The following is a 24409-nucleotide window of genomic DNA, read 5'->3' as shown; positions in this document are numbered from 1 at the left end:
CCTTACCCTTTATATAGTTGTCTGCTGACGTAACATACACAAAGGTACAGAGTTATATCATGAGATTTGGGAGTTAGGAGACATAACTGTTATAAATAGCAAACTGAAACAAAAATAAATGACAATATTTGTTTGCTGTTTTCCAAAATTTACAAAAATCCTTTTCTCTTGTTTTGATGGTAAAAGTCCTGGCAAATATATTGCACACAATAAAACATCTGTTAGGGAAAACTGAGATTCCTGGAATAACTTAGAGATTAAACACACACACATTTGGAGGATGAACCAGCCCCACTGGAAAACAGGCCAAGACCTTCCCTTCCTTCTGAAATATCAGGGGGCAGGGCTTGCTCTCTGGCTTGGCTAAAAAAAGGGGCAGAAGGGCAGCATGGAAAGGAGCTCAACTCTGCCCCCTCCCATTACAGGGGGCGCAAAGATGCTCTGTGTACCTTCAGTGCCGAGGAGATGCCCTGTCAGGGAGACAGGAGGGTCCCACTTATTCATGCCCCCCTGGAGAAGTGCCATATAAACTCCACGGGTACATTTTTGCTTCTAAAGGGCACACACAACAGCATCTAAGCTCAAGCATTACATTTAACACCCAGCCCTTGGGGGAGGCCCCCCACTAAACCCCTCTGAGAAATGAAGGCAAGGAGCAATAATCAAGGATCTCTCTAGAGGGCCAGTGAGCTAGGGAGACAAGAAACCCTGCTCCTACCACCCTCACAGGGCCAGTGGTGCCTGCCTAGAGGAGGAGGTCTGAGTGCACGCCTGGTCCCAGAAGTCTTCCTGGTGCCAGCCAACCTTGCCTAGGCCTCTTGGGTAACATGAAATAGCTAAAGAACTCCACATGGAGAACGGGCAGGGGCTGTGGGAAGCCTAGGCACTCGTGAGGGATTGGGGCAGTGCAGTCGGAGCGAGAGCCTGTGTGCCTCATTAGTCATTCTTCAACATTGAGGGAAATCAGGAGTTAAGCACAATTACAAGGAGAGAAGGCAGCAGGAATCAAGACAGAAAGACGGTGGAGAAGTCTTGGTCTTACCCTGCAACCAATTGCTCATCGGTTGGAGGACATGGCTCGCTGAAATGGGAACAGGACCATCAAGACCAAACAAAAACACATTGATTTTTTAAAACCATGAAAATTTATAGTAGTTTCTTACAACAACATTAAAGTCTAGCAGAAGTACCACCATTAAGCATTAACTGTTGAGGTCAAGGCTATGCAACTTACCAGACAACAAAGGATACAGACACTCCCCGAGTTGAAGACTTACCACACAGTTTTCTCACTAAAGCTCAAATTCTCTCCCATAAACATAGACTGGGCAAGAGTGAGAGCCCGTTTCCAGAAGCAGGAGCAAGGCTGGAAGACCTGGGCCAGAGCCTAGCCCCATATAGATTGGCTAAATGCCTAAGCACAAGAATTTAATCTCACAAACCATCTCAAAAGGACCAAATAAGATCCCACAGGTAAAAAGTCTTATGAAAACTGCAAAATGCCACCAAGCGCCTCAGCCCCAACTCTTGAGGTGCTGTGACTGCACAGCTGATCTCACTAAGTTATTCCAGAACGGGGCTGTGGCAAGGCTCCGGTTCTATAAATATATAAGTTATGATATGTATTTATGGCATATATTTATGTTGGAAAATGTCTGAGACATCTGCACTACCCAACCGGAGCTTTTTTAGACAGTATATTTAAAAGTTAAAGTTCCCCTACAGAGGTCTGAGTCCTGGGATACGCTGCTTTCCGAGTTTCCTGGAAAGAGAAGGCAGGCCTGGGCCCCCAGGGCAGACAGCCTTGGAGTGAGAGCCTGCCCGATGCCAGGCCATGCCCATCAGCCACCCCCGCTGGGACTGCCGCTACCCATAGCTCTCACCAAGAAATAATACACATTGCCAAGGACCCACACAAGAGAAACACACAATGAAGAACCCTTTCCTTCAGCGGCCCCCATACATTAACTCATCAGTTTGTACAATGGTAAAGGGGTCAGACATGTTGTGGACTTTCCCAGGAAATCAGAATCTGAAGAAGCTTGAGTGGAACTCCTACAACTCTGTCTCCAACAACCAGACAGGGCATGGCAAGGTCCTAGTTCTCCACTCCCTTACGGGGGAGTGGTGGAGGCACAGTGAACCCCACAGGCATGTCTCACAGACTTGTGCCTGCCCCTCTGAGGGACGCAGAGCCATCAGCAAGTACTCCCCGCTAGTGTGGATGCTCCTGTGACATCTAGACCTGAGAGGGAGGGGCAAAGCTGCCTTGCCACCTGCAGGCCTCTTACTGAAGAGGCTCACCGTCTAAGGAACGTGCCCAGGATCACATACCGTAGGACGCAGAGTGAGAATCAGAACCCTGAACCTGCGCTTGTCCCAGCACACTGCCCTGTAGGGACACGCCAGTGTGGGCACCACCGTGGGCTCAGCTGGGCCAGGAAAAGGGAAGATACCCAAGCTTGGGGACAACACTGCTTGTCCACATTCTTGTGTCTTGACATCAATTCCAGCAAGTAGGGGCATCTTACTAACATATCTCAACACACGTGCCACACAGGCAGAGCTGTCAAAGAGGCCCTGGTGGAGCCCACGTGCGCAGGGCAGGGAGGACACGTGCAGGGAGGATGTGCACTATGGCGCACCTGGCCAAGGCCCCCTCCAGCCTAGGGCACGACTGTGTCTAAACGTGCACCCACTGCTTCCAGAAAGGTAGCCAAGTCTGAAAAGGGCAGCAGAGCCACCTGGTTCCAGCGCTCCACAATGCCAACAGAGAAATAAAGGGTAGAGATGGAAACCTTCCACAGCTATGGGAAAGTCTTCTGGGTGACGTTTAACGTAAAACAATTTCAGAGTGTTTTGAAATGGAGCCAACTCCTCTCCCAGCCCCCAGCATCTCCTTCTCTGAGGCAGTAGCCAGAATACTGCTTGAAATATGGAGAGGAAGCCAGAAATGGCCTTCCACATCCAGACGGAGCGTGCCCACAACAGCCTTTCTGATGAAAACCAGGCTTCCTCGCACACCTCTCCTCATGGCTTTGTCTCTGCCAGGGCAGGTGACTACCCAGAGACGGAATCAGGCATGACAACCTGGGCCCTAATGCCCAACAAGGAAGCCTTGAATTCCAAGCCTTAGAGACAACAGACAGTATCTACTTTCTTCTCTCCCTTCTGAATCCTAGTAACCTTTTAAAAAGTGACAGTTAATTTTTATACCCTGAAACACATCATCTCAATGACACACCGTATAAAACCAGCCTACTCTCTAAGCCAGTGCTGTCCAACAGAACTTTCTACAGTGACAGAAATAATCCAAATCTACACCATTCAATATACTAGCCACTGAGCACCTGAAATGTGGTGAGTGCAACTGAGGAAATAAACTTTCCATTTCATTTAATTTCAGTTCATTTCTACTTAAATGGCCACAGTGGCCAGAGACTGTGACCCTGGGCAGCACAGCTCTGTGCCCTCAGCTCTCTAAGGTGGGCCACTGCCACATTCGGCAATCACCCACATGGACTATAACCCTGCTTCAGTCTGGCGAACTGAAGAGCGGGAACATTCCACTGGTTCCAGAAGAAGAGCGCCTCTGAGAACAACGAAGGAAAACAGGGAACGGGTATGAGGCACCCTGCCATCCTGGCAGGACGCCAGGAGGATGCCTCAGATGTGACAGGACTCCCCCAGGTGCCAGGGGCAGAGCAGCAGCTGGGAAGGCCTATGTGACAAAATAAAGCTGGGGCCCTAAGGGGCCCATGTATCTCTGAATGTGTGGGGAGTGGGATCAGCAGATGCTGTCACATGCTAACATCACCAAAAGACATTACCTTGTATTGTAAGCTCCTGGAATTAGCTGCAGGAATTTTGTGCTCCTGGCCCTCTACACAGACCAAGAGCTCTTTCTGAGTCTTCACGTCCTCAGCCTGCGCCTGCACCTGCACCTCACAGCCGTGGAGCCTGAGAGAAGAACAGCAGGCAGCTGGCCAGCCCTGCTCTAAAGTAGTCTGTGGCACAGTGAGAGGACAAAATGCACCCACCTGTGTGCAAGGGCAGAAAGTTTTCTGTGTGCCTGTAATAAGAGTTTGTTCAAATTCCAACTTTAAAGGACAAGACAACCACAGGCCTCAACGTCATACAGAAGGACCATACAGATGGAATGTCCAACACTCTCCCACACCCTATCCCCCTCCTGCTGGTCCCTCTTCCAAAGTCCACTCCTTCAGAGACTGTCACTGGTCATTTTGGAGGCCCCTGACATGCTCACACACACAAAAATAAAAACCACACCCTTGGAACTGCACAACACTGTGGCAGCTGCGGTGCCCTGTCAGAGGTCTGAGGGAGGCTGCACGGGCAGCATGTACGGCAAAGGCCCAGTGTGGGGAGTTCAGACACTTTCCCACGAACTGCAGAGGCTAAGTCCTTTCGCTCACAAACACCCCAGCTATGTTAGGGGAACCAATTTACAATTTTTCCTCCCTCACCTGGGCCTGTGTTACCATTTACTAAGCTTTAAAATAAATATAAGAAGGCAGAAGTGGTCATTTCTCATGTTTGCATGACACCCCTTCCCACAGAGAATGAACGGGGGGGCATACACAGAAAGGAACAAGATCCACTTTTCATCTGCACTGCAAACGAGCAAGGGTCAGATCAGCCCCACTCTCAGCCCGTATCCCCACCTGGACAGGCTGTACCGTATCCAAGCACCTACATCTAACCTCTGGGCACCCGCTTGAGGAGTAAGGTATGAAGACAGCGCTGGGGTCTGCTGTCCTCCATGTTCCTCTCATACATAGGAGGTAAACGTCCTACAGAAACATGGCCTCAGACGTTCTCCAGCCTTCTTTACCAACCACGAAGCCCACAGCTGGAACACATGGCCGAATGATGCAGCAAGCCAGAGACTGGCAAAGCCACCCCAGCCCTGCACTACCCAAAACGCCCACCAAATGAGAAAAAGAGACCACCAGGCTTCTCAGGGGAAATGTCCAGGCCCACAGGAGGCAGGGCCTTGCCCAGGCCTGGGGCAGGACCGGCGCCACCACAGTGACGTCGGAGGCCTTACCTGGAGTCCCCATCCTGATCCTCGGCATTGTCCCTGGTGTTGTTCACAGCGTATCTGCTACGGGGCTTATCTGAGTGAGAGCAAAAAGGAAACAACAGCTAAGAAACCAGGGTCCATCCACATACAGAGGACTGCGGAATCAGTAAAAGTGCTGGCTTTAAAGTGAGGTATATACACACGATGGACTATTAATCCGCCATAAATAAGAACAAAGCTCTGACACAGGCTACTACATAGACGAACTTACAAACACTATGCTAAGAAAAAGAAACTGGACACAAAAGGACCAATATTGCACTAATATAAAATATCTACAGAAGGCAAATTCAGAGACAGAAAGTAGATTAAAGGTGACCACAGGCTGAGGGCAGGAGAAATGGGGAAGTCAACTGCCTGGTTACAAACTTCAGTTTGGGGTCTTTAAAATTTTTGGAAATGGTCCTAATTATATAACATGGTAAATTAATTATGGTGAATATGATTAATGCCACCCAACTGTACATTTAAAAATGGTTAAAATGGCACGCTGGCCAGGTGGCTCAGCTGGTTGGAACATCACTCCATACACCAGAAGGATGCAGGTTCAATCCCCAGTCAGGACACGTACAGGAGGCAACCGATGGATGTTTCTCTCTCCCTCTCTCTCTCCCCTTCTCCCTTCCCCCCTCTTTAAAATCAATGGATATATCCTCAAACGAGGATATAAAAAATTCATTAAAATGGCAAATTTTATATTTTTTTTAACCATAATAAAATACTTTTCAAAAAAATGTGGCTTCCAATAAGTTATGGTAACATAGGAAATGCTTTTGCTACTATTAAGCTAGAAAAAATACACACACACACACACACACACACAGATACACACACATCCTTTTAGTGTATGATGTCAACTAGGTTAGAAAAAGCACAGATAAAACAAAGAATTTTTATTTAAAAAAAATTTTTTAAAGATTTTACTTATTTTTAGAGAGAGGGGAAGGAAGGGAGAGAGAGAAACATCAATGCATGGTTGCCTCTCGTGTGCCCCCTACTGGGGACCTGGCCTGCAACCCAGGCATGTGCCCTGACTGGGAACTGAACTTGCAACCTTTAGGTTCCCAGGCCAGTGCTCAATACAGTAAGCCACATCAGCCAGGGCAAAACAAAGAATTTTTAAATGCCCACATACCAGTAGTATCCTTCATATGCACAAATGAGAATACTTTACCAGACCTAAGGATGAACCTGACATGTTCGTCAAGAGCAGCTTCATCATGCACAAGAGGCCCATGAAGAAAACAGAAATGCCAATAAAGCAGATAAGAATGAATAAAAAACATACTATATTCCTGAATGGGAAGATTCCGAATGGGAAGATTCCGAATGGGAAGATAAAGATACCCTTTCTTCCCCATTAATCAGCATGTTTAAAATGACCTCCAAAACTACATCAAAGCCTTGAGAGCGGGGTCTAACACAGTCAATACTAACATTTACAGGAAAAAGTAAGCAAGAACTTCCTTACAATGCTGAAAAATAAAAGTAACAATAGTGACTAATCCTGATGGTACATAACACAGTATAAAGTTACAATAATTCATCAGTGTGGAATCCACACACAAACATAGATTACTGGTAGAGAGAAGAAAGATAAAAAATGAACTCAAATAAACAGGTGAGTTTAGTATGTGAAAAGGTGGCAGAACCAATCAGTGAAAGCAAGGTGAATTATTCTATGAAATGATGTTGGGACTAGGTAGTCATATGAAAGAGAAAATTACACTGGCCTCTGAATCCAACACTCCCCAGCTATGATGACCCATGTCCCCACGTCCTTCCTCACCCGCCACAGTGTCAGCCCCGCAGGGCTCCAGCAGGCAAAAAGGAGGTGCGCACACATAGCTCTCAGCAAGTGCCCCAAAGGAACACCTCCTGGTAGGAGCCTTCACCTTACACCAAGATAAACATGTTTAAAAACAAGACAACAAACGTTTGACAGAAAAATATGAGACTATTGTTAATAATCCTGGGAAGGAGAGGCCCATCTGTGTATAACAAACTTAGAAACCACAAAAGAACAGATTAAAATCTTGACTCCATAAAAATCAAAACTCTATGTGGCAAGAATTCCATGCAAGCAAACTGGCTAAGTATGCACAGCTTTGTCACAGACAAAGGCCTATTTTTATCCTTAGCAAAGGACTCCTTCAAATATATAAGATAAAAAAAATCAAACAACCCAAGAAGAAATTAGGCAAAGGTCATTCACTAAAGAAGGAATTATAACAGGTCGTTCACTGAAAAGGAAATACGAATGGCTCTGAAAATAGGGAAACATGCTCACTCTCAATTCTAGACAAAGGCACAGTAAAACTACTTCCAGATAAATTTTTTTAAAGATTTTATTTATTTATTTTTATAGAGAGGGGAAGCGAGGGAGAGAAACATTGATGTGCGAGAAAAACATCGATCCACTGCCTCTCACACGCCCCCAACCAGGGACCTGGACCACAGCCTAGGCATGTGCCCTGATGGGGAATCAAACCAGTGACCTTTTGGTCTGCTGGAGGACGCCCAACCCAGAGAACTACACCAGTCAGGGAAGACACAATTTTTTAAAAGATCTTATTTATTTTTAGAAACAGAGGAAGGGAAGGAGAAAGAGAGGGAGAGAAACATTGATGGGTTGTCTCTTGCTCATGCCCCAACCAGAAATCAGGCCCACAACCCAGGTGTGTGCCCTGACATTTTTAATCAAACCGGCAACATTTTGCTTTGCAGGATGATACTCAAACAACTGAGCCACACTGGTCAGGGCCAGATAATTTTTCACCTATCTCTTTAACAAAGAAAAATCCAATCTATTAAAAATAACTATGTTCTCCCAGACAAGAAAAAGCTAAGAAGAAGAAAGGGAAGGGGAGATCACACAGATATGATTAATAAAATGACAACAACTAAGCACCCATCACTTTAAATATGAATGGATTAAAAGCTCTAAACAAATGACAGGGTAGCTGAATGAATAAGAAAACAAGACCCATATGTACGCTGTCTACAAGAGCTACTTCAAATCTATAGACAAACACAGACTAAAAGTAAAGAGAGGGAAAAAGGAATTTCATGTAAATGGAAACAAAGAAAAAAAGCTGGGGTAGCAATACTTTTACCAGACAAAATAAACTTTAAAACAAAGGCTGCCCTGACTGGAGTGGTTAAGTGAGTTGGGCATCATCCTGAAAACAGAAAGGTCACTAGTTCCATTCCCAGTCAGAGCACAGGCCTGGGTTGCAGACCAGGTTCCTGGTTGGGGGTGTGTGAGAGGCAAACATTTCTCTTGAACATCAATGTTTCTATCCCTGTCTTTATCCCTCACTTCTCCTCTCTCTAAGAATAAATAAATAATTTTTTTTAATTTAAAAAGAATACAACAAGCCCTGGCTGGCGTAGCTCAGTGGATTGAGCGCGGGCTGGGAACCAAAGTGTCCCAGGTTCGATTCCCAGCCAGGGTACATTCCCGGGTTGCAGGCCATAACCCCCAGCAACCGCACATTGATGTTTCTCTCTCTCTCTCTCTCTATCTCCCTCCCTTCCCTCTCTAAAAAATAAATAAATAAAATATTTTTAAAAAATAAATAAATAAAATGGTTTTTTTAAATAAATAAATAAATAAAACAAAGGCTATAATAACAGACAATGAAAAACATTTCATAATGATAAAGGGATTAACCCAACAAGAGGATATAACCCCTGTTTACATTTAAGCAACCAACATAAAGCAAACATTACCAGACATAAAGAAAGAGATCAATAGTAATAGTCATAAAATAGGACTCGAATGCCCCACTGACATCAATGAATAGATCTTCCAGACAGAAAATCAACAAGGAAACAGCAGCCTTAAACAACACATTAGACCAGGAGGACTTAATTGATATTTTGAGAACACCTCACCTCAAAGCCACAGAGTATACATTCATTTCAAGTGAACATGGAACATCTTCCAGGACAGACCACATGTCATGCCACAAAACAAGTCTCAAGGAATTTAAGAAGAGTAAAATCATATCAAGGATCTTCTCCAATCACAATGGTATGAAACTAGAAATCAATTACAAGAAAAAAAAACACATACAAACACATGGAGGCTAAATAACATACTACTAAACAATGAATGGGTTAACAATGAAATCAAGGGAAAAATCAGCTCTGTTTGGTGTGGCTCAGTGGATTGAGCACCAGCCTGAGAACCACAAAGTCACAGGTTCAATTCCCAGTCAGGGGACATGTCTGGGTTGTAGGCCAGGTCTCCAGTTGGGGGTGTGTGACAGGCAACAGATCCATGTATATTTCACGCACTCATGTTTCTCTCCCTCCTTTCCTCTCTCAATAAAAATAAATAAAATCTTTTTCAAAAAAGTTAGAAATCAAAAGATACTCTGAGACAAATGAAAATGAAAACATAACAACCCAAAATCTATGGAATACAGCAAAAGCAGTCTTAAGGGGGAAAATTCATAGCAATATAGGCCTACCTCAGGAAACACGAAAAAATCTCAAATAAACAATCTGATCTTATACCTACAGGAACTACACACAAAGCCCAGAGTGAGTAGAATTAAGGAAACAATAAAGATCAGAGTGGCAATAAACAAAATATAGTCTAAAAAATACAAAAACATCAATGAAATCAAAAGCTGGTTCCTTAAAAAAATTAATAAACCTTTAGCATACTCATCAAGAAAAAAAGAGGAAGAACCCAATTAAATAAAATTACAAGTGAAAGAAAAGTGACAACTGACACCATAGAAATATGCAAGATTATAAGAATATACTACAAGCCCTGGTTGGCGTAGCTCAGTGGACTGAGCGCAGGCTGCGAACCAGGCATCGCAGGTTCAATTCCCAGTCAGGGCACATACCTAGGTTGCAGGCCATGACCCCCAGCAACCGCACATTGATGTCTCTCCCTCTCCCTCTCCCTCTCCTTCTCTCTCTCCCTTCCCTCTCTAAAAATAAATAAATAAAATGTTTTTTTTAAAAAAAGAATATACTACAAATAATTATATGCCAACAAACTGGACAATCTGTAAGAAATGGAAAAATTCCTAGAAACATACAATTTTCCAATATTAAATCAAGAAGAAACAGAAAATCTGAACAGAACAATTACTACTAATGAAATCAGATCAGAAATCAAAATACTCCCAAGAAACAAAAGTCCTGGACCAGGTGGCTTCACAGGTGAATTTACCAAACATTCAAAGAAGAATTAACACATATCCTTCTCAAACATCATTCAAAAAATTTCAAGAAAAAAGGGCCCAAGTTCACTCTGAGGCCAGCATTACCCTGAATTCAAAACCACACAAAGACATTACAAAGAAAGAAAATTATAGGCCAATATCCCTGATGGACATAGACGAAAAACTCCTAAAAAAATACTAACAAAGTGAATTCAGCCATCCATTAAAAAGACCATACACCCTGATCAAACGGGACTCATTCCTAGGATGCAAGCTTGGTTCAATATTCAGAAATCAATTAATGTGATAGAACACATAAACAAAATGAAGCATGAAACTCATATGATCATATCGATAGATGCAGAAAAAGAATCTGACAAAAGCAAGCATCCACTTATGACAAAAGTCCTCAGCAAAGTGGAAATACAAGGAACATACCTCAACATAGCAAGTCCATATATGACAAACCCACAGCTAACATTATACTGAATGGGGCAAAGGTAAAAGTGTTTCCTTAAGATTATAAACAAGACAAAGATGTCCACTTTCACCACTTTTATTTCCATAATATTGGAAGTTCTGGCCACAGCAATCAGACGAGAAAAAGAAATAGAAAACATCCAAGTTTAAAAGAAATAAAACTCATTATTTATAAATGGCATGGTGCCATATATGCAGAACCCTAAAGATTCCACCAAAAACTCTTAGAACTGATAAATGAATTTAGAAAAACAGGATACAAATTAATATTCAGCAATAGGTTGCATTTTTATACACCAATAATGAACTACCAGAAACATAAATTTAAAAACAATCCCATTTACAATAACTACATCAAAAAAATTAAATACCTAGGAATAAATTTAACCAAGGAAGTAAAAGACTTGGAAAAATTATAAGACACTGAAGACAGAAATTAAAAATGATACAAATAAATGGAAGCATATACTATGCTCATGGATAGAAAGAATTAACATAATTAAAATGCTCACACTACCCAAAGCAATCTGTAAATTTAATGCAATCCATATCAAAATACCAATGGCATTTTTCACAGAAATAGAACAAATAATCCTAGAATTTATATGAAACCACAAAAGACCCCAAATAGCCACAGCAATCTTGAGAAAGGCGAACAAGCTTGGAGGTATCATACCACCTGATTTCAAACTATATTACAAGGCTACAGTCATCAAAACAGCATGGTACTCAAATAAAAACAGACACATAGATCAATGGAATAAAGCAGAGAGCCCAGAAATAAACTCACCCTTATGTGGTCAATTATTCCATGATAAAGGAGGCAAGAACATACAATGGGGTAAAAACAGTCTCTTCAATAAATGACATTGGGAAAGTGGACAAATACATACCAAAAAAAAAAAAAAAAGACACTAGGTCACCTTCCTATACCATATACAAAAATAAACTCAAAATAGGTTGAAGACTTAAATGTAAGACCCCAAACCATTAAACTCCTAGAAGAAAACATAGGCAGCAAACTCTTTCACACTGCTCTCAGTAATATTTTTAAAAATATATTTCCTCAGGCAAGGGAAAAAAATAAATAAATGGGACACATCAAATTAAAAAGTTCTGCACTGAAAATGAAACCATAACAAAATGCAAAGACAACCTATCATTTGGGAGCAGGTATTTGCCCATGGTACATCCGCTAAAGGGTTAATATCAAAAATTTTATAAAGAATTCATGTAATTTAACACCAGAAAAACAAACAATCCAATTAAGAAATGGGCAGAAGACCTGAATAGGCATTTCTCCAAAGAAACATACAGATTAGACATATGAAAGTATCAAAGTAATGTCAATTAAGTAACACAATAAGACATTACCTCACACCTGTCAGAATGGCTACCATCAATAAATCTAAAAACAAGCGGTGGTGAGAATGTGGAGGAAAGGGTACCCTCACGAACTGTTGGTGGGAATGCAAATTGGTGCAGCCACTGTGGAAAATAGTGTAAAGTTTCCTCAAAAAATTAAATACAGAACTACCTTATGACCCAGCAATTCCACTTCTGGGTATTTATCCAAAGAAATCCAAAGCACTAATTAAAAAAAATATATGCAGCATTATTTACAATAGCCAAGATATAAAAGAAACCTAAGTGCTCATCAATACATGATTGGATGAATATATGCATATATACAATGGAATATTACTCAGCCATAGACAAGAACAAAATCTTACCATTTGTGACCACATGAATGGACCTAGAAGGTATTACGGTAAGTGAAATAAGTCAGAGAAAAACAAATATATGATTTAACATATATGTGGAATCCAAAGAACAAAATAAACAAAACAGAAACAGACTCATAAATACAGAGAACTGATGACTGCCAGATGGGAAGAGGCTGGGGAGCTGGATGAGAAAGGTAACGGGATTAAGCTGTAAAATTGGCAGTTACAAACAGTCATGGGGATGTAAAGTACAGCATAGGGACTACAGTCAATAATACTGTAGCCCTGACCAGTGTGGCTCAGTTGGTTGACCATCATCCCACAAAACAAAAGGTCACCAGTTGGATTCCTAGTCAGGGCACAGGCCTAGGTTGCAGGTTTGGTCCCTGGCTGGGGTGCATACAGGACGAAATTCTTCAATGTTTCTCTCTCACATCCATGTTTCTCTCCCTTTCTCCCTCTCTTCCCCTCTCTCTAAAAATTTTTTTAAATAACAATAATACTGTAATAATTAGGTATGGTGCCAGACTTATCAGAGGGGTCACTTGATAAATTATACAAATATCTAACCATTTTGTTGTACACCTGAAACTAATTTTTAAAAAAGCAAAAAGAGCCCTGGCTGGCGTAGCTCAGTGGATTGAGTGCGGGCTGCAAACCAAAGTGTCGCAAGTTCGATTCCCAGTCAGGGCACATGCCTGGGTTGCAGGCCACGGCCCCCAGCAACTTCACATTGATGTTTCTCTCTCTCTCTCCCTCCCTTCCTTCTCTAAAAATAAATAAATAAAATCTTAAAAAAAAAAAAAAAGCAAAAAGAGCCTGGCTGGTGTAGCTCAGTGGATTGAGCACAGGCTGTGAGCCAAAGCATCGCAGGTTTGATTTCCAGTCAGGGCACATGCCTGGGTTGGGGGCCAAGTTCCCCAGTGGGGGCCACATGAGAGACAACCACACATTGATGTTTCTCTTTCTCCCTCCCTTCCCATCTCTAAAAATAAATAAATATTTTTTAAAAGATTTATAAAAAGCAAAAAAAAAAAAAGAACGAATAAATATGCTCATTATCCCTTAGATCCAACCATCCCACTTCTGGGAATTAACCCTTTATCCAGCAAAATGATAATGTATACGGAAAGGACACTTTCACTGATCATAGTAGCAAATGACTGGAAACAAATACCCATCAACAGAAGACTGGATAAATAAATCATAGTATGTTTATCCTATGATTCTGATCATAACTCTGAAACTACCTCCAAGTTGTGAAGTGAAAATGAAAACAATACAGCAGAACAGTACATACAGTGTGTTCACTTGAGCTTAGAAAAAAAGTAAAATAATGCGTGCATGTGCTTGCATTTACACAGATTTCCATGCAGAGGAGGGACGATTACTAAAGCAGTAAGCAGTCATCCCTGAAACAGAGGAGTGCACCTGAGGGTAGGCAGTCAAAGGAAACTGCAGATGGGTCTTTAATTTCATATTTTTCCCAAGCTGAATACATTAATATGTCAAAAAATAACAATAAATGGAGGCATTTTAAAATGGAGCTGGAGCTGCCATCCCAGAGGAACGTCTTTCCATGTCTTTTGCCTCAAACCGTTGACATGTTAAAACAGGGTAAAATAACCTCTGCACCAACTTAAGCAGCCTTGTGCCCCAAAGCAAGCAGGGACTATGACTACCCGATCGAAGACTACTGGACTGAAAATCAAAAACATTGCTTAGAATTAACATCACTACGTTATCTGACCAATAGAATTGCCTTCCTTTCAGTGATATAAATTGTTCCCCTTCCTTTTCTCATAAACACCCAGGGCCTTTGTCTCTCAATCAGAACCCTATTTGGGACATCCCAAAGAGCTATTCTTACTGATCTTAAATAAGTGCTTGTTGCCTCTTACTTTGGCCTTCCACTGTTAGGTTAACACACGCAGTGCTTATGTATTTTTTCAAAAGGCTGCAAACATGGATGAAATGTTAGCAATAGTGGCTTTGGCCTGTCGAATTATAAGTGCTTTTTCTACTGCTTTTTACTTTTCTATACGTTTCAAATAGTACTCTATAAACAGCAGGCAGCGACTGTATGATCAGGAAGAGAAAAAAATAAATAAATATAGGTCTTTAATTCAAACATGGGAGGCGGTGAAGCAGGAGCCCCTGCGGCTGGCTGCTCTGGCCCAGCCTCCAGGCTCACACTCGGAAGCGCCAGTCCCGCTCCCAGCGCTCACTTACTTGCCTGAGACGCCGGGTGCTCCTGGCTTCTCTGGAAGGGGTACCTGAATAGCAGTTTATTGCCCCTGCTCCCCGAGCTCACCAGGATCACGCTGATAGGGCTGGTGTTGTCCCCCATCCTATAGTGGGGCCGCGGGAGCGGGCCGGGGGTGAAGGGCTGCCTTAGGAAGACACGCCGAGGACTGGGGCGGGCCTGAGGACGACTGGACGGGGGTGTGATGTTGGAGAGCTCCGAGGAGCCCGGGACCGGGTAAGTGGCAGAGCTTAAGGAAGACGCGCTCCGGTGTGGTGGGGCGGGAGGGGAAAGGGGACCTGACAGGGACGCGACCGAGGCCACGGAAACGCCCCTACTGAGAGCCAAGCCGAGGGGAAGCCAGCGCCACAGTCACCAAACCTGCGCACCACCTAGCACATCCAACCCGACCCGCAAGATTTGCGCCACAGGCCAAGCAGAAGAGCAGAGAGTGCGTGCACGCAGGCCGGGAAGCTTGCACGGGCGCGAGCGGCGGTGCTCGCGAGCGGCCGAGTGCGCAGGCCCCGGGCTCTCGCTGGGCATCTGCGCCTGCGCGTGGAACGGCCCGCTTCCGGCGGGAGGCGAGAGGAACCGCCCCTCAGCGTGACTGGAAACGGGGCCCGCGTCAGCCTTCGGGTTGCAGGCAGCTGACTGTAAAAGTTACGTTCTTCATTGTAAAAGTAACGGTTGCTTTGGGCGGAACGTCCACACTTACAAAGTACTAAAAAAAAGTTTTTAAAATTCACTTCTGTGGATCACAGAGCTAAATATAAGAGCTAACACTTATAAAAATTCTTACAAAAACAAACAAACATGGGGGTATATTCGTGACATTGGACTGGGCAATGATTACTTAGAAATAACATCAAATGCACAAGTAACTAAAGTAAAACTTAACTGGACTTTATCAAATAAACACTTTTGTGTTTCAAAGGACACCACCAAGAAAGTAAAAAATAGCCTACAGAAGAGGAGAAAATATTTACAAATTCATATATCTGATGAGGGATTGTATCCAGATTAATTTTTTAAACTCTTACAACTCAACAATAAAAAGGCAAGTAACCAATTAAAAATATGTAAGGGAAGTGAGTTGATATTTCTCCAAGGGATATAGACAAATCGCCAATAAACATTGGAAAAGATGCTCAATATCATTATTCATTAGGGTACTGCAAATCAAAACCAAAAAGAGATACCACATCTCCCCCACTAGGATGGCTATAATCAAAAAGACAAAATAACAAGCTGGTGGAAGTGACAAAAGGGCAAAGTGACAAGGAGGTGGAGAAATTGGAATCTTTACACACTGCAGGGGTGGAGGTACGTAAAATGGTGCGGCTGCTGTGGAAAATAGCCTGGCAGTTTCTCAAAAGGTTAAATAAAGAGTTCTCAAACAACCAAACTATTCCATCCCTAGGTATATGCACAGAGAAATGAAAATGTAATTCCACACACAAACTTGCATGTTCATAGCAACATTATTCATAATAGCCGAAAAGTGCAAACAAGCTGAATGTCTAACAATTGATGAGAGGGTGAATAGCATTTGGTATAATCCATGCAAAGAAATAGTGTTCAATCATAAAAAGGAATGAAGTGCTGACACATGAATGAACTTTGAAAAATGCATAGTGTATGATCTCATTTTTATAAATGTCCAGAATAGGCAAATCCATAGAGACAGAAAACAAATTAGGTTGTCTAGGGCTGGTGCAATTGGAGGTATGTGACTGCTATGGGGTTTCTTCAGGGGTGATAAATGTTTGTGGTAATGGTTGCACAACTCTATGAATATACTAAAGCCACTTAATTGCCTACTCCCCACCCCCCAAATCAATACACGGCTTTTGCTGCGTATTTAAAATATCACAAGTAAGCCCTGGCTGGTGTGGCTCAGTGGATTGAGCACTGGCCTGGGAACGGAAGAGCTGTCATGTGGATTCCCAGCCAGGTCACATGCCTGGGTTGCAGGCCTGGTTCCTAGTTGCGGGCATCACATAGATGTTTCTCTTCCTCTCTTTCTCCCTCCCTTCTCCTCTCTCTAAAAGTAAATAAAATCTCTTAGAAAATGAAAGTAAAATATAGCAAGTAAAGAGGAATCATCTGATGTCTTGCTGTTACTATAGCTGGACAACTTGCATTGTATTCATCAGCCTGATGAATTGCTCCTTTTTCAGAAATGTAGACACCATCCAAAATGTTTCTGATATCCTTGTTTTTAACTGTTGTGGCTTGCTGAACAAAGCAGCTAAATTTGATAATTTTCAATTCAATGTCATTTCCTTCCAGAATTAACCAGTCTTTCTGGGCTTGAGATAACTGAATGAGCCACCCCTGAACTCATCCAGATACTCTGCAGATGTATTTTATGCCCAAGAAAATTCTGATTTCAACAAGAGTGCCATTCTCCTGAGTTACGACGTAGATGGGGAGTGAGCATGCACAGACCTATTCTGTAACGGAAGCCCAGTGTTATAGCCTTGACCCTGTTCTGTGTGGGACTGCAGACAGTGCGAACAGTGGCCATTCTTTTCTATCTCCCCACTATTTGTCAGCCCAGTCCCTTTTTTTTCTTTCCAAGCAGGCTGAGTTCTACACTGACATATTTGAATTCCCTCCACAGGGTGTTTCTAGGGCCCTTCATAATAATTGTGCACCCCTTCACAGCAATGTCGCTATTTCCTGGAATGTCAACAGTCTGATTGCTGAGAATGGTCTTCACCCTCACAGTAGATGCAGAAAAAAAAAATTGAATTGTACACTTTAAATGGGTGCAAATTATATCTCAATACAGCTATTTTTAAAAGATCAAAAAAGCTCCCTGGCTGGTATGGCTCAGTGGATTGAGTACTGGACTGCAAACCAAAGAGTCACTGGTTAAATTCCCAGTCGGGGCACATGCCTGCATTGCAGGCCAGGTCCCCAGTGGGGAGCTCACCAGAGGCAACCACACATTGATGTTTCTCTCTCTTTCTTTCTCCTTCCCTTCCTCTCTCTCTAAAAATAAATTAAAATCGTTTTTAAAAAAATAAAAGGTCTACCTGGCTGGCATAGCTCAGTGAATTGAGCTCGGACTGCGAACCAAAGTGTCGCAGGTTCGATTCCCAGTCAGGGCACATACCTGCGTTGCAGGCCATGGCCCCCAGCAACCGCACATTGATGTTTCTCTCTCTCTCTTTCTCCCTCCCTTCCATCTCTAAAAATAAATAAATAAAATGTTTAAAAAATAATAAATAAAATAAATAAATAAAAGGTCTGAAAAATCAGCCCTGGCTGGCTCACTTAGTTGGAGCATCATCCCATAACCAGAAGGTTGCAGGTTCTATCCCTGGTCAGGGTACATGCCTAGGTTTCAGGTTTGATCCCTGGTCCAGCGTATATGGGAGGTAACCAATTGATGTTTCTCTCTCTCTCTTCCATTGATGTTTCTCTTTCCCTTTCTGTCTTCCTTCCTCTGTCTCTAAAAGCAATGAAAAAGTGTCCTTGGGTGAGAACAAAATAATAAAAATAATAAAAATAAATCATCACACCCACCGCACCCCAGTCTTCTCCAGGAGGTGACTGGCTGTTTCCAAATCTTCCCCAACCACTTGAAAAGCATGACACTGTAGCCACTTCACTAAAGGATTGCTGAAGTAATCCCTTGCACTGAAGCTGACACAAACGTGTATTTTACAAAGCTGATTCATAGGTTGAACCTGCCAGGGTGAAGGGTAAGTGCATTTGAAATACCTCAGATATTTTTTTCTAAAATTCCCAAAAAGGAAAATAGTATCTTATTCTGTTTCATTTCTTTGATTACTGAGGTGGAGAATGGTATCACTTGATTACTTGCCAATGTCTGGGAATTGCCTTCTTGTTTTCCTTATGGGCTGTTTGTTCTTTGATGGTTTGGACATACTCACTTCACGATTCTGACCTTCTGTTACAGATTCTGCAAGCCTTTTTTCCAGTCTTGTATGTTTTGATATTATATACAAGCAAAAGCTTTCTGAGTTCCCTCACAGTTCCCAGGAGTGTCCCTGGAATGAAAATGAGGGCACAGAAGAGGGAAGTGAGGCTGGGAGAGCTGGGCCGATGGGGAAGGGGGAACCCACTGTCTGGAGGAGTGACTAGCTGTAGTAACAGTGGTGTCCCCGCAAGGTGACCAGGAGTCTGTGGGTGCCCAGACATAAGGACAGGACTCTGCCTCTGGCCTCCTTACTCCAACTTCCCTGGACCATGCTGCTACTCAATCAGACAGTCCCGCGGCCTGAGAACCTGGAGGAGCAGGGCTGGTGTCCAGGGACTTGGGGATGCTGTCTCTGAGCTGCGGAAAGACCCAGACTTGGAGGAACCCACTGTCCCCAGTAACCCCTGTGCATTATGCTAGCATCATAACACACACTGGAACACACACACGGGATCATGAAAGGAGACCACCATGATCCCGGCACACAGAGGTTCTCATCACATTCCTTCCCAGGCTGCCCTCGGAGGACTTAGGTGCAGGAACACACAGGGCTGGGCTGGAGCAAGCAGAGGCCCGAATCCCACTGCACCCTTGCCAGCAGCACCTCGGTGTCTACACTTGTCACCTTCACTGGGCTGTTACAGAAATCGGAGCTCCTGACACTCCCTGGCCAGTCCAGCCTGGTGCTGGCAGCCAGGGGGGCTCCAAGGTCGGCTAGCCAAGGTGGGCTTTGGGCCCGAGGTTCCCCACCAGGAACAGGACTGAGAGCAAATGGTCTCTAAAGTGTAGCCTTACACGAAGCCCTCACACTGTCTCCTGGACAACGATGCGCCCAGGGCCAACCTCCTCTCCACACAGGGCACGTCCTCAAACACCCCACACCTCTAGGTCCTCATTTTAAATTTAGATAACTCTTTTCTAATGTACTGTTTTGAAGATAAGTAGATGCTTTGAATCTGAAACTCCTGACCCTTCCTCCCAGCCTAGGCCCCCTAGACAGGGCCAGGCCCTATCAGTCCTGCCACTCAGTCTGGACCTGACAGAGCACCCCCACCCAGCCCCCACCATCCATCAGAGGTCCGGGTGGGCCTCGAAGACCCTATCTTGGACCCACTTTCCCACCTCTACCTTCTCTGGGGCAATGTTCCTGCCCAGGAGAAATCACTTGCCAACAACAGCAACTCGGGAATAATCCCAAATTCATGGTGCCATGATCCTTCCTAACAGTGAGGTGGAGGCTGTTCTAACCCCACCTGAGCCGTTAAACAGTGAAACTAAGGCTCACAACCTTAATTGGTCTGCCCAGGTCACCCAGGGGTTGCTTTCAGGGGAGGGTCTGCAAATCCTTGTCTCCGCTGAGTGATCAGGGCCCCTCTGAGCTCAGTTCCAGCTACACAAGCTCAGAACAAGCCTGGGGCTTTGAATTCTGCCCAGAGACCAGTAGGTCTCAGTGTCCTGGAGCTTAGGCTTGGGGTCCTGTGTCACGGGAAACCAAGACCTGGAGACAGAATAGACTTGCCCAACCCCTTAAGGATCCGCCCCAGACCTAGGTCTCCTCTCCTACTGGGACCATTCCCTCCTCTGCTGAAACTTTGGTATATTTCATAACTTTCCCAAGCCTCCATTTCCTTATCTTACAACATTAATGATGATAATATAAAACTTCTCTCACGGAGAGCTGTGAGGACAAAATACCCAACATGAGGAGGGTCTGGCACTGTGCCCAGGACACTAGATAAAATGCAGGCTAAAATGAGACAGCAGAGCTCACCTCGAAACCACATGGAATCAGGGCGAGGAGGACTGTGGCCCAACTCAAAACGCAGTCAGGTTCTTAGAACGGTAACACGGGCGGTTCTCGGCACCTCAGTATTTGGCACAATGCTTATTTCACTTGTTTTTCAAAAATGAGGAAAAATTTGCCAACACAAAATTAAGCATTTTAAAGGAAATAGTTCAGTAACCTTTTGTGTACTCACCGTAGTGTGCAGCCATCATCAGTATCTAATTCTAGAACATTCTCATCATCCCAAAGGAAACCCGGTACCAACTATGCAATTGCTGCCCATCCCCTCAAGACCCCGGCGCCCACTGACCCACTTTCTGTCTCCACTCATTTGCCTATTCTGGACATTTCACACAAACGGAATCACAGAAAAACATGGTGATCGTGTCTGACTTCACTCACTTAGTATAACGTTTTCAAGGTTCATCCACGCTGCAGCGTGTGTCACGGCTTCACTTTTATGGTTGAACAATATGATCTTGTTCATGTGCACCATAACTTACTTATCTGTGCATGTACTGATGGGCATTCGGGTGGTTCCTACCTTTTAGCTGTTATGACTAGAACAGTACAACATTCTTAAATAGGACCAAAAAATCGCTAACTTTGCCCGCATTAAAATGGTAAACTTCTGTTCAACCAAAAACAGCATTCAGACAGCGGAGGCCAACTGCAGACTCAGGGAGAGGGCACATCAAACTGAGGAAGAATGCATGCCCTGGAGGGAGGGAGGGAGAGAGAGAGGGAGGGAGGGAGGGAGGCGGGCGGGCTTTTCCCAGGGGAGTGATGGAGCCAGCGAGTGTCCTGATTTGGGTGGGGGTTACATGACTCTGTACACACTGAAATTCACAGAGCAGCACGCTAAAAGAATCAACTTCATTGTGTGTTAAAGTAAAATTAAGAGGAATATTTGCCTCATTGATAAAGTGATGGTATGGTGAGCACTCCCTAACAGCAGGTTATATTAGCAGAATTCTCTTTCATGACCCAGCTTTTCAAGGGACAGACCCCGTCAGCACACCTTTCCTCGGTGCCAGGTGGGCAAAACCATTGCTTTCTGAGGAAACCCAAAAGTCACAGAGCCAAGGGGGAGGGGACTGACGTGTGGCCAGAGTGGGCTGGCCACAGGATCCCACCCAGGAGCTGCGCAGGCAGCACAAGGCTTGTTCCAACTCCATGAGAGTGCGTTCTGGGCCCCGCTCCTCTGGTTTCCCTCGTTTCTCTAGTCAGAACTGGAGGAGGACGGTGCAGAACTGGGCTACAAATGCAGGCATGACCTCCTGGGCTGGCTGGGCCCCTATCTCTGCTGGACTCTGGTCAGGCTGTGGCCAACGCCCCCTCTAAGACTCAACAAGGGTGGTCGGGGTGATAACCCCTCACCCACCTGTCCCACCGGACTCTGACTGCCCGTGGTCACTTGCTCTGATAAGAGACCCCCACCCCCACAGGCTGGCCCCCACCCTGACTCTGTGTATATAAGTGGACCCTGGGGACTGGGCGTCACAGAGGTCAGTCCTGGACATGCCCAGCTCCAGTTCAGCTACAGCCATGTCTCTGACCAAGGCCGAGAGGACCATCATCATGTCCATGTGGGGCAAGATCTCTGCGCAGGCGGATGTCATTGGCACCGAGGCCCTGGAGAGGTGAGTGCCAGACAGGCTGGGATGGAGCCGGGTAGGTGACAATGTGGGGTTAGTGAGGGCAGGGGACAGGAAGAGGGAACAGTGAGGAGGGGCCGAGGGAGGAGGAGAAAGAGGGGAGGGCCCCAGGAGTTGCAGTAGTGGTGGAGAGCAGCGGTGAGGGGCCAGTGAGCAGGTGAGTGGGGAGGAGAGGTTAGGACTTGGCCTCTCACAGGAAACCCAGCACTTAGGTGACTGTGAACATCTGTTGAATGAAAAAAATGAACGAAAGAACGAGCGAATGAACGAACGACTGAAAGATAAGGCAACGAGGGTGAGACAGTGCCCTATCCTGGATCCGATTCTGTCTTTATTTAAAACTTTAATGTTTAGTTCAAAGTGAATTTTTTTGCATTAATAGTTATGTTTTAAAATGTTCTGTTAAAATATGATTTATTCTGACTGCTGGATTTTCCAGGACCGCTTAAATTTTGTGCCCAGGCCAAGGGCTGTACTGGCCTCCCCAGCGCCCGACTCTCCCCTTACCCTGCAGGCTCTTCGCCAGCTACCCCCAGACCAAGACCTACTTCCCGCACTTCGACCTGCACCCCGGCTCCGCGCACCTGCGCGCGCACGGCTCCAAGGTGGCGGCCGCCGTGGGCGACGCCGTCAGGAACATCGACAACATCGCCGGCGCCCTGTCCAAGCTGAGCGAGCTGCACGCCTACATTCTGCGCGTGGACCCGGTCAACTTCAAGGTGCGCGCGAGGCCGCGGGGGCCCGGCGGGGTAGGGCAGAGGCGGGGCCGCAGCGCGAGGAGCGCGGAGTGTCCGCGACAGGGGCTGGGTCCCCGCACAGAGAGCACCCGGCCGCACTCCAGCCCGCGCTCTGAGCAGCCCTCCCGCCCGCAGCTCCTGTCCCACTGCCTGCTGGTTACGGTGGCCTCGCACTTCCCCGCGGACTTCACGGCCGACGCCCACGCCGCCTGGGACAAGTTCCTGTCCGTCGTGTCCAGCGTCCTGACCGAGAAGTACCGCTGAGCACCGGCGAGGGACCCCGGGAGAAAGGCCGCGACCCCTCCCCTGCTCTGGGGGCCTCCGCAAGCCCCCTCTTACCCGGTGTGGCGCCAATAAAGAAATGAGTGTGTACACCGCGCCTGCGTGGTCACTGGGGCCTGGGGGGCGGGGGGGGGGCGGGGAGAAGGGTGGAAGAAGTGCGGGGGTGGGCTTTGGGGACGCCTGGGGGGCTGCGGGAACCCTCTGCACTGACCCCAGGGTCTCTCGGACGGCAGAGGGCAGCGCCTCAGGCATGAGGGGCACTTGAGATCCGAGCGCGTGACGGAAAAGGGGCCCCGGGTTTTACTTCGGGTCAGTCAGTCCTCGAGACACCCCCCCCCCCGCCCGCCCTGCTCTCCCCGGGACCCACCGCGTTGCTCTTTCTTCCTAATGTAGAATTTTTACTGTTTCCTGGTTTACGCAGCAGGAAGAGCGGAGTAATGGAGGCATTCATTCACTCACTCATTCACTCATTCACTCGTTCATTCACCCAACCATTCTTCGCAGCCCGTTGCCGCTTCCATTAAACAAATATTTCCTGGCACGTAGGAAGCCCAGGCAGTTTTCTCAGCCAGCGATTTCCAGCCCCTGTGCCGCGAGACAGCGGCCCTGACCTCTTTTCCTCAGATTGTCAGATAAAAAAGTGACAACACACAGCACAACAATAGCTGTCCGGTGTGAATGAATCAAAAGTATACCTTTTTTTGTCAGATCGCCAAAAAAAGTTAATATATTTTTTGGTGTGCCGCAGAATTTTAGTAATTAGTTTCTGTGTGCCATGAGATTTAAAAGGTTGAAAACTGCTGTTCTGGGCGATGAATATAGCAGCTAAGATCAACACAACTCCCTGCGCCGTGGAGCTGACCCTCTAGTGGGGGATACAGACATGATGTGTAGTCAGGTCACGGTTCACAGCAATAAAAAAAGGAAAAGAAAGTCACTCCTGCCCTGCACAAAAGGGAAAATGCAAATTAACACTACACTAAAAATTAAATCTCACTGAAATCCAGCTCTCACCTACCTGATGAGCAAAAATTCAATTTCGACAACACTGCTAAAACCCCTCCTGCCTGGTGGGTGGGAGAAGGACATGGATGCACAGAGCCACCAGAGCAGCTTAATTTGCTAAAGACTAGGAAACCCAGAGTCCATCATGAGGTACTAACTGAATAAACCATGAACATCCACGCAACAGAGACTATGAACTGAAAAGAACGGGAACAATTTCTAACAATGGCTGTGA

The 24409-nt window shown here is 45.3% G+C and overlaps 2 protein-coding genes across 5 annotated transcripts in view; one reads left to right on the top strand and one right to left on the bottom strand.

The window, feature by feature from the left end:
• Nucleotides 1-15279, bottom strand: part of NPRL3 (NPR3 like, GATOR1 complex subunit) — a 46025-nt gene extending 30746 nt beyond the window's left edge. Inside the window, exons 1-3 of one of the 4 annotated variants that reach the window (XM_028514957.2) lie at nucleotides 14739-15234; nucleotides 5072-5141; nucleotides 1043-1081 (exon numbers count right to left, since the gene is read on the bottom strand). In XM_028514957.2, coding sequence (XP_028370758.1) covers nucleotides 1043-1081; nucleotides 5072-5141; nucleotides 14739-14856 — 227 coding nt within the window. In that variant the 5' untranslated portion in view covers nucleotides 14857-15234. Of the gene's footprint in view, nucleotides 1-1042; nucleotides 1082-5071; nucleotides 5142-14738 lie in introns of all 4 variants that reach the window. The other 3 variants (XM_028514962.2, XM_036021176.1, XM_028514980.2) reach the window with 3 other exon arrangements.
• Nucleotides 15280-21985: 6706 nt separating this feature from the next.
• On the top strand, nucleotides 21986-23218 carry LOC114497911 (hemoglobin subunit zeta). The gene is made up of 3 exons (XM_028513919.2): nucleotides 21986-22135; nucleotides 22665-22869; nucleotides 23023-23218. Exons 1-3 carry the CDS (start codon nucleotides 22014-22016, stop codon nucleotides 23149-23151), a joined length of 456 nt encoding a protein of 151 aa, XP_028369720.1. The 5' UTR covers nucleotides 21986-22013; the 3' UTR covers nucleotides 23152-23218.
• Nucleotides 23219-24409: the final 1191 nt, after the last annotated feature.

The sequence above is a fragment of the Phyllostomus discolor genome, chromosome 3 (assembly GCF_004126475.2).
Source record: "Phyllostomus discolor isolate MPI-MPIP mPhyDis1 chromosome 3, mPhyDis1.pri.v3, whole genome shotgun sequence".
Taxonomy (NCBI): domain Eukaryota; kingdom Metazoa; phylum Chordata; class Mammalia; order Chiroptera; family Phyllostomidae; genus Phyllostomus; species Phyllostomus discolor.
This window is presented reverse-complemented; position numbering and strand designations above follow the sequence as displayed.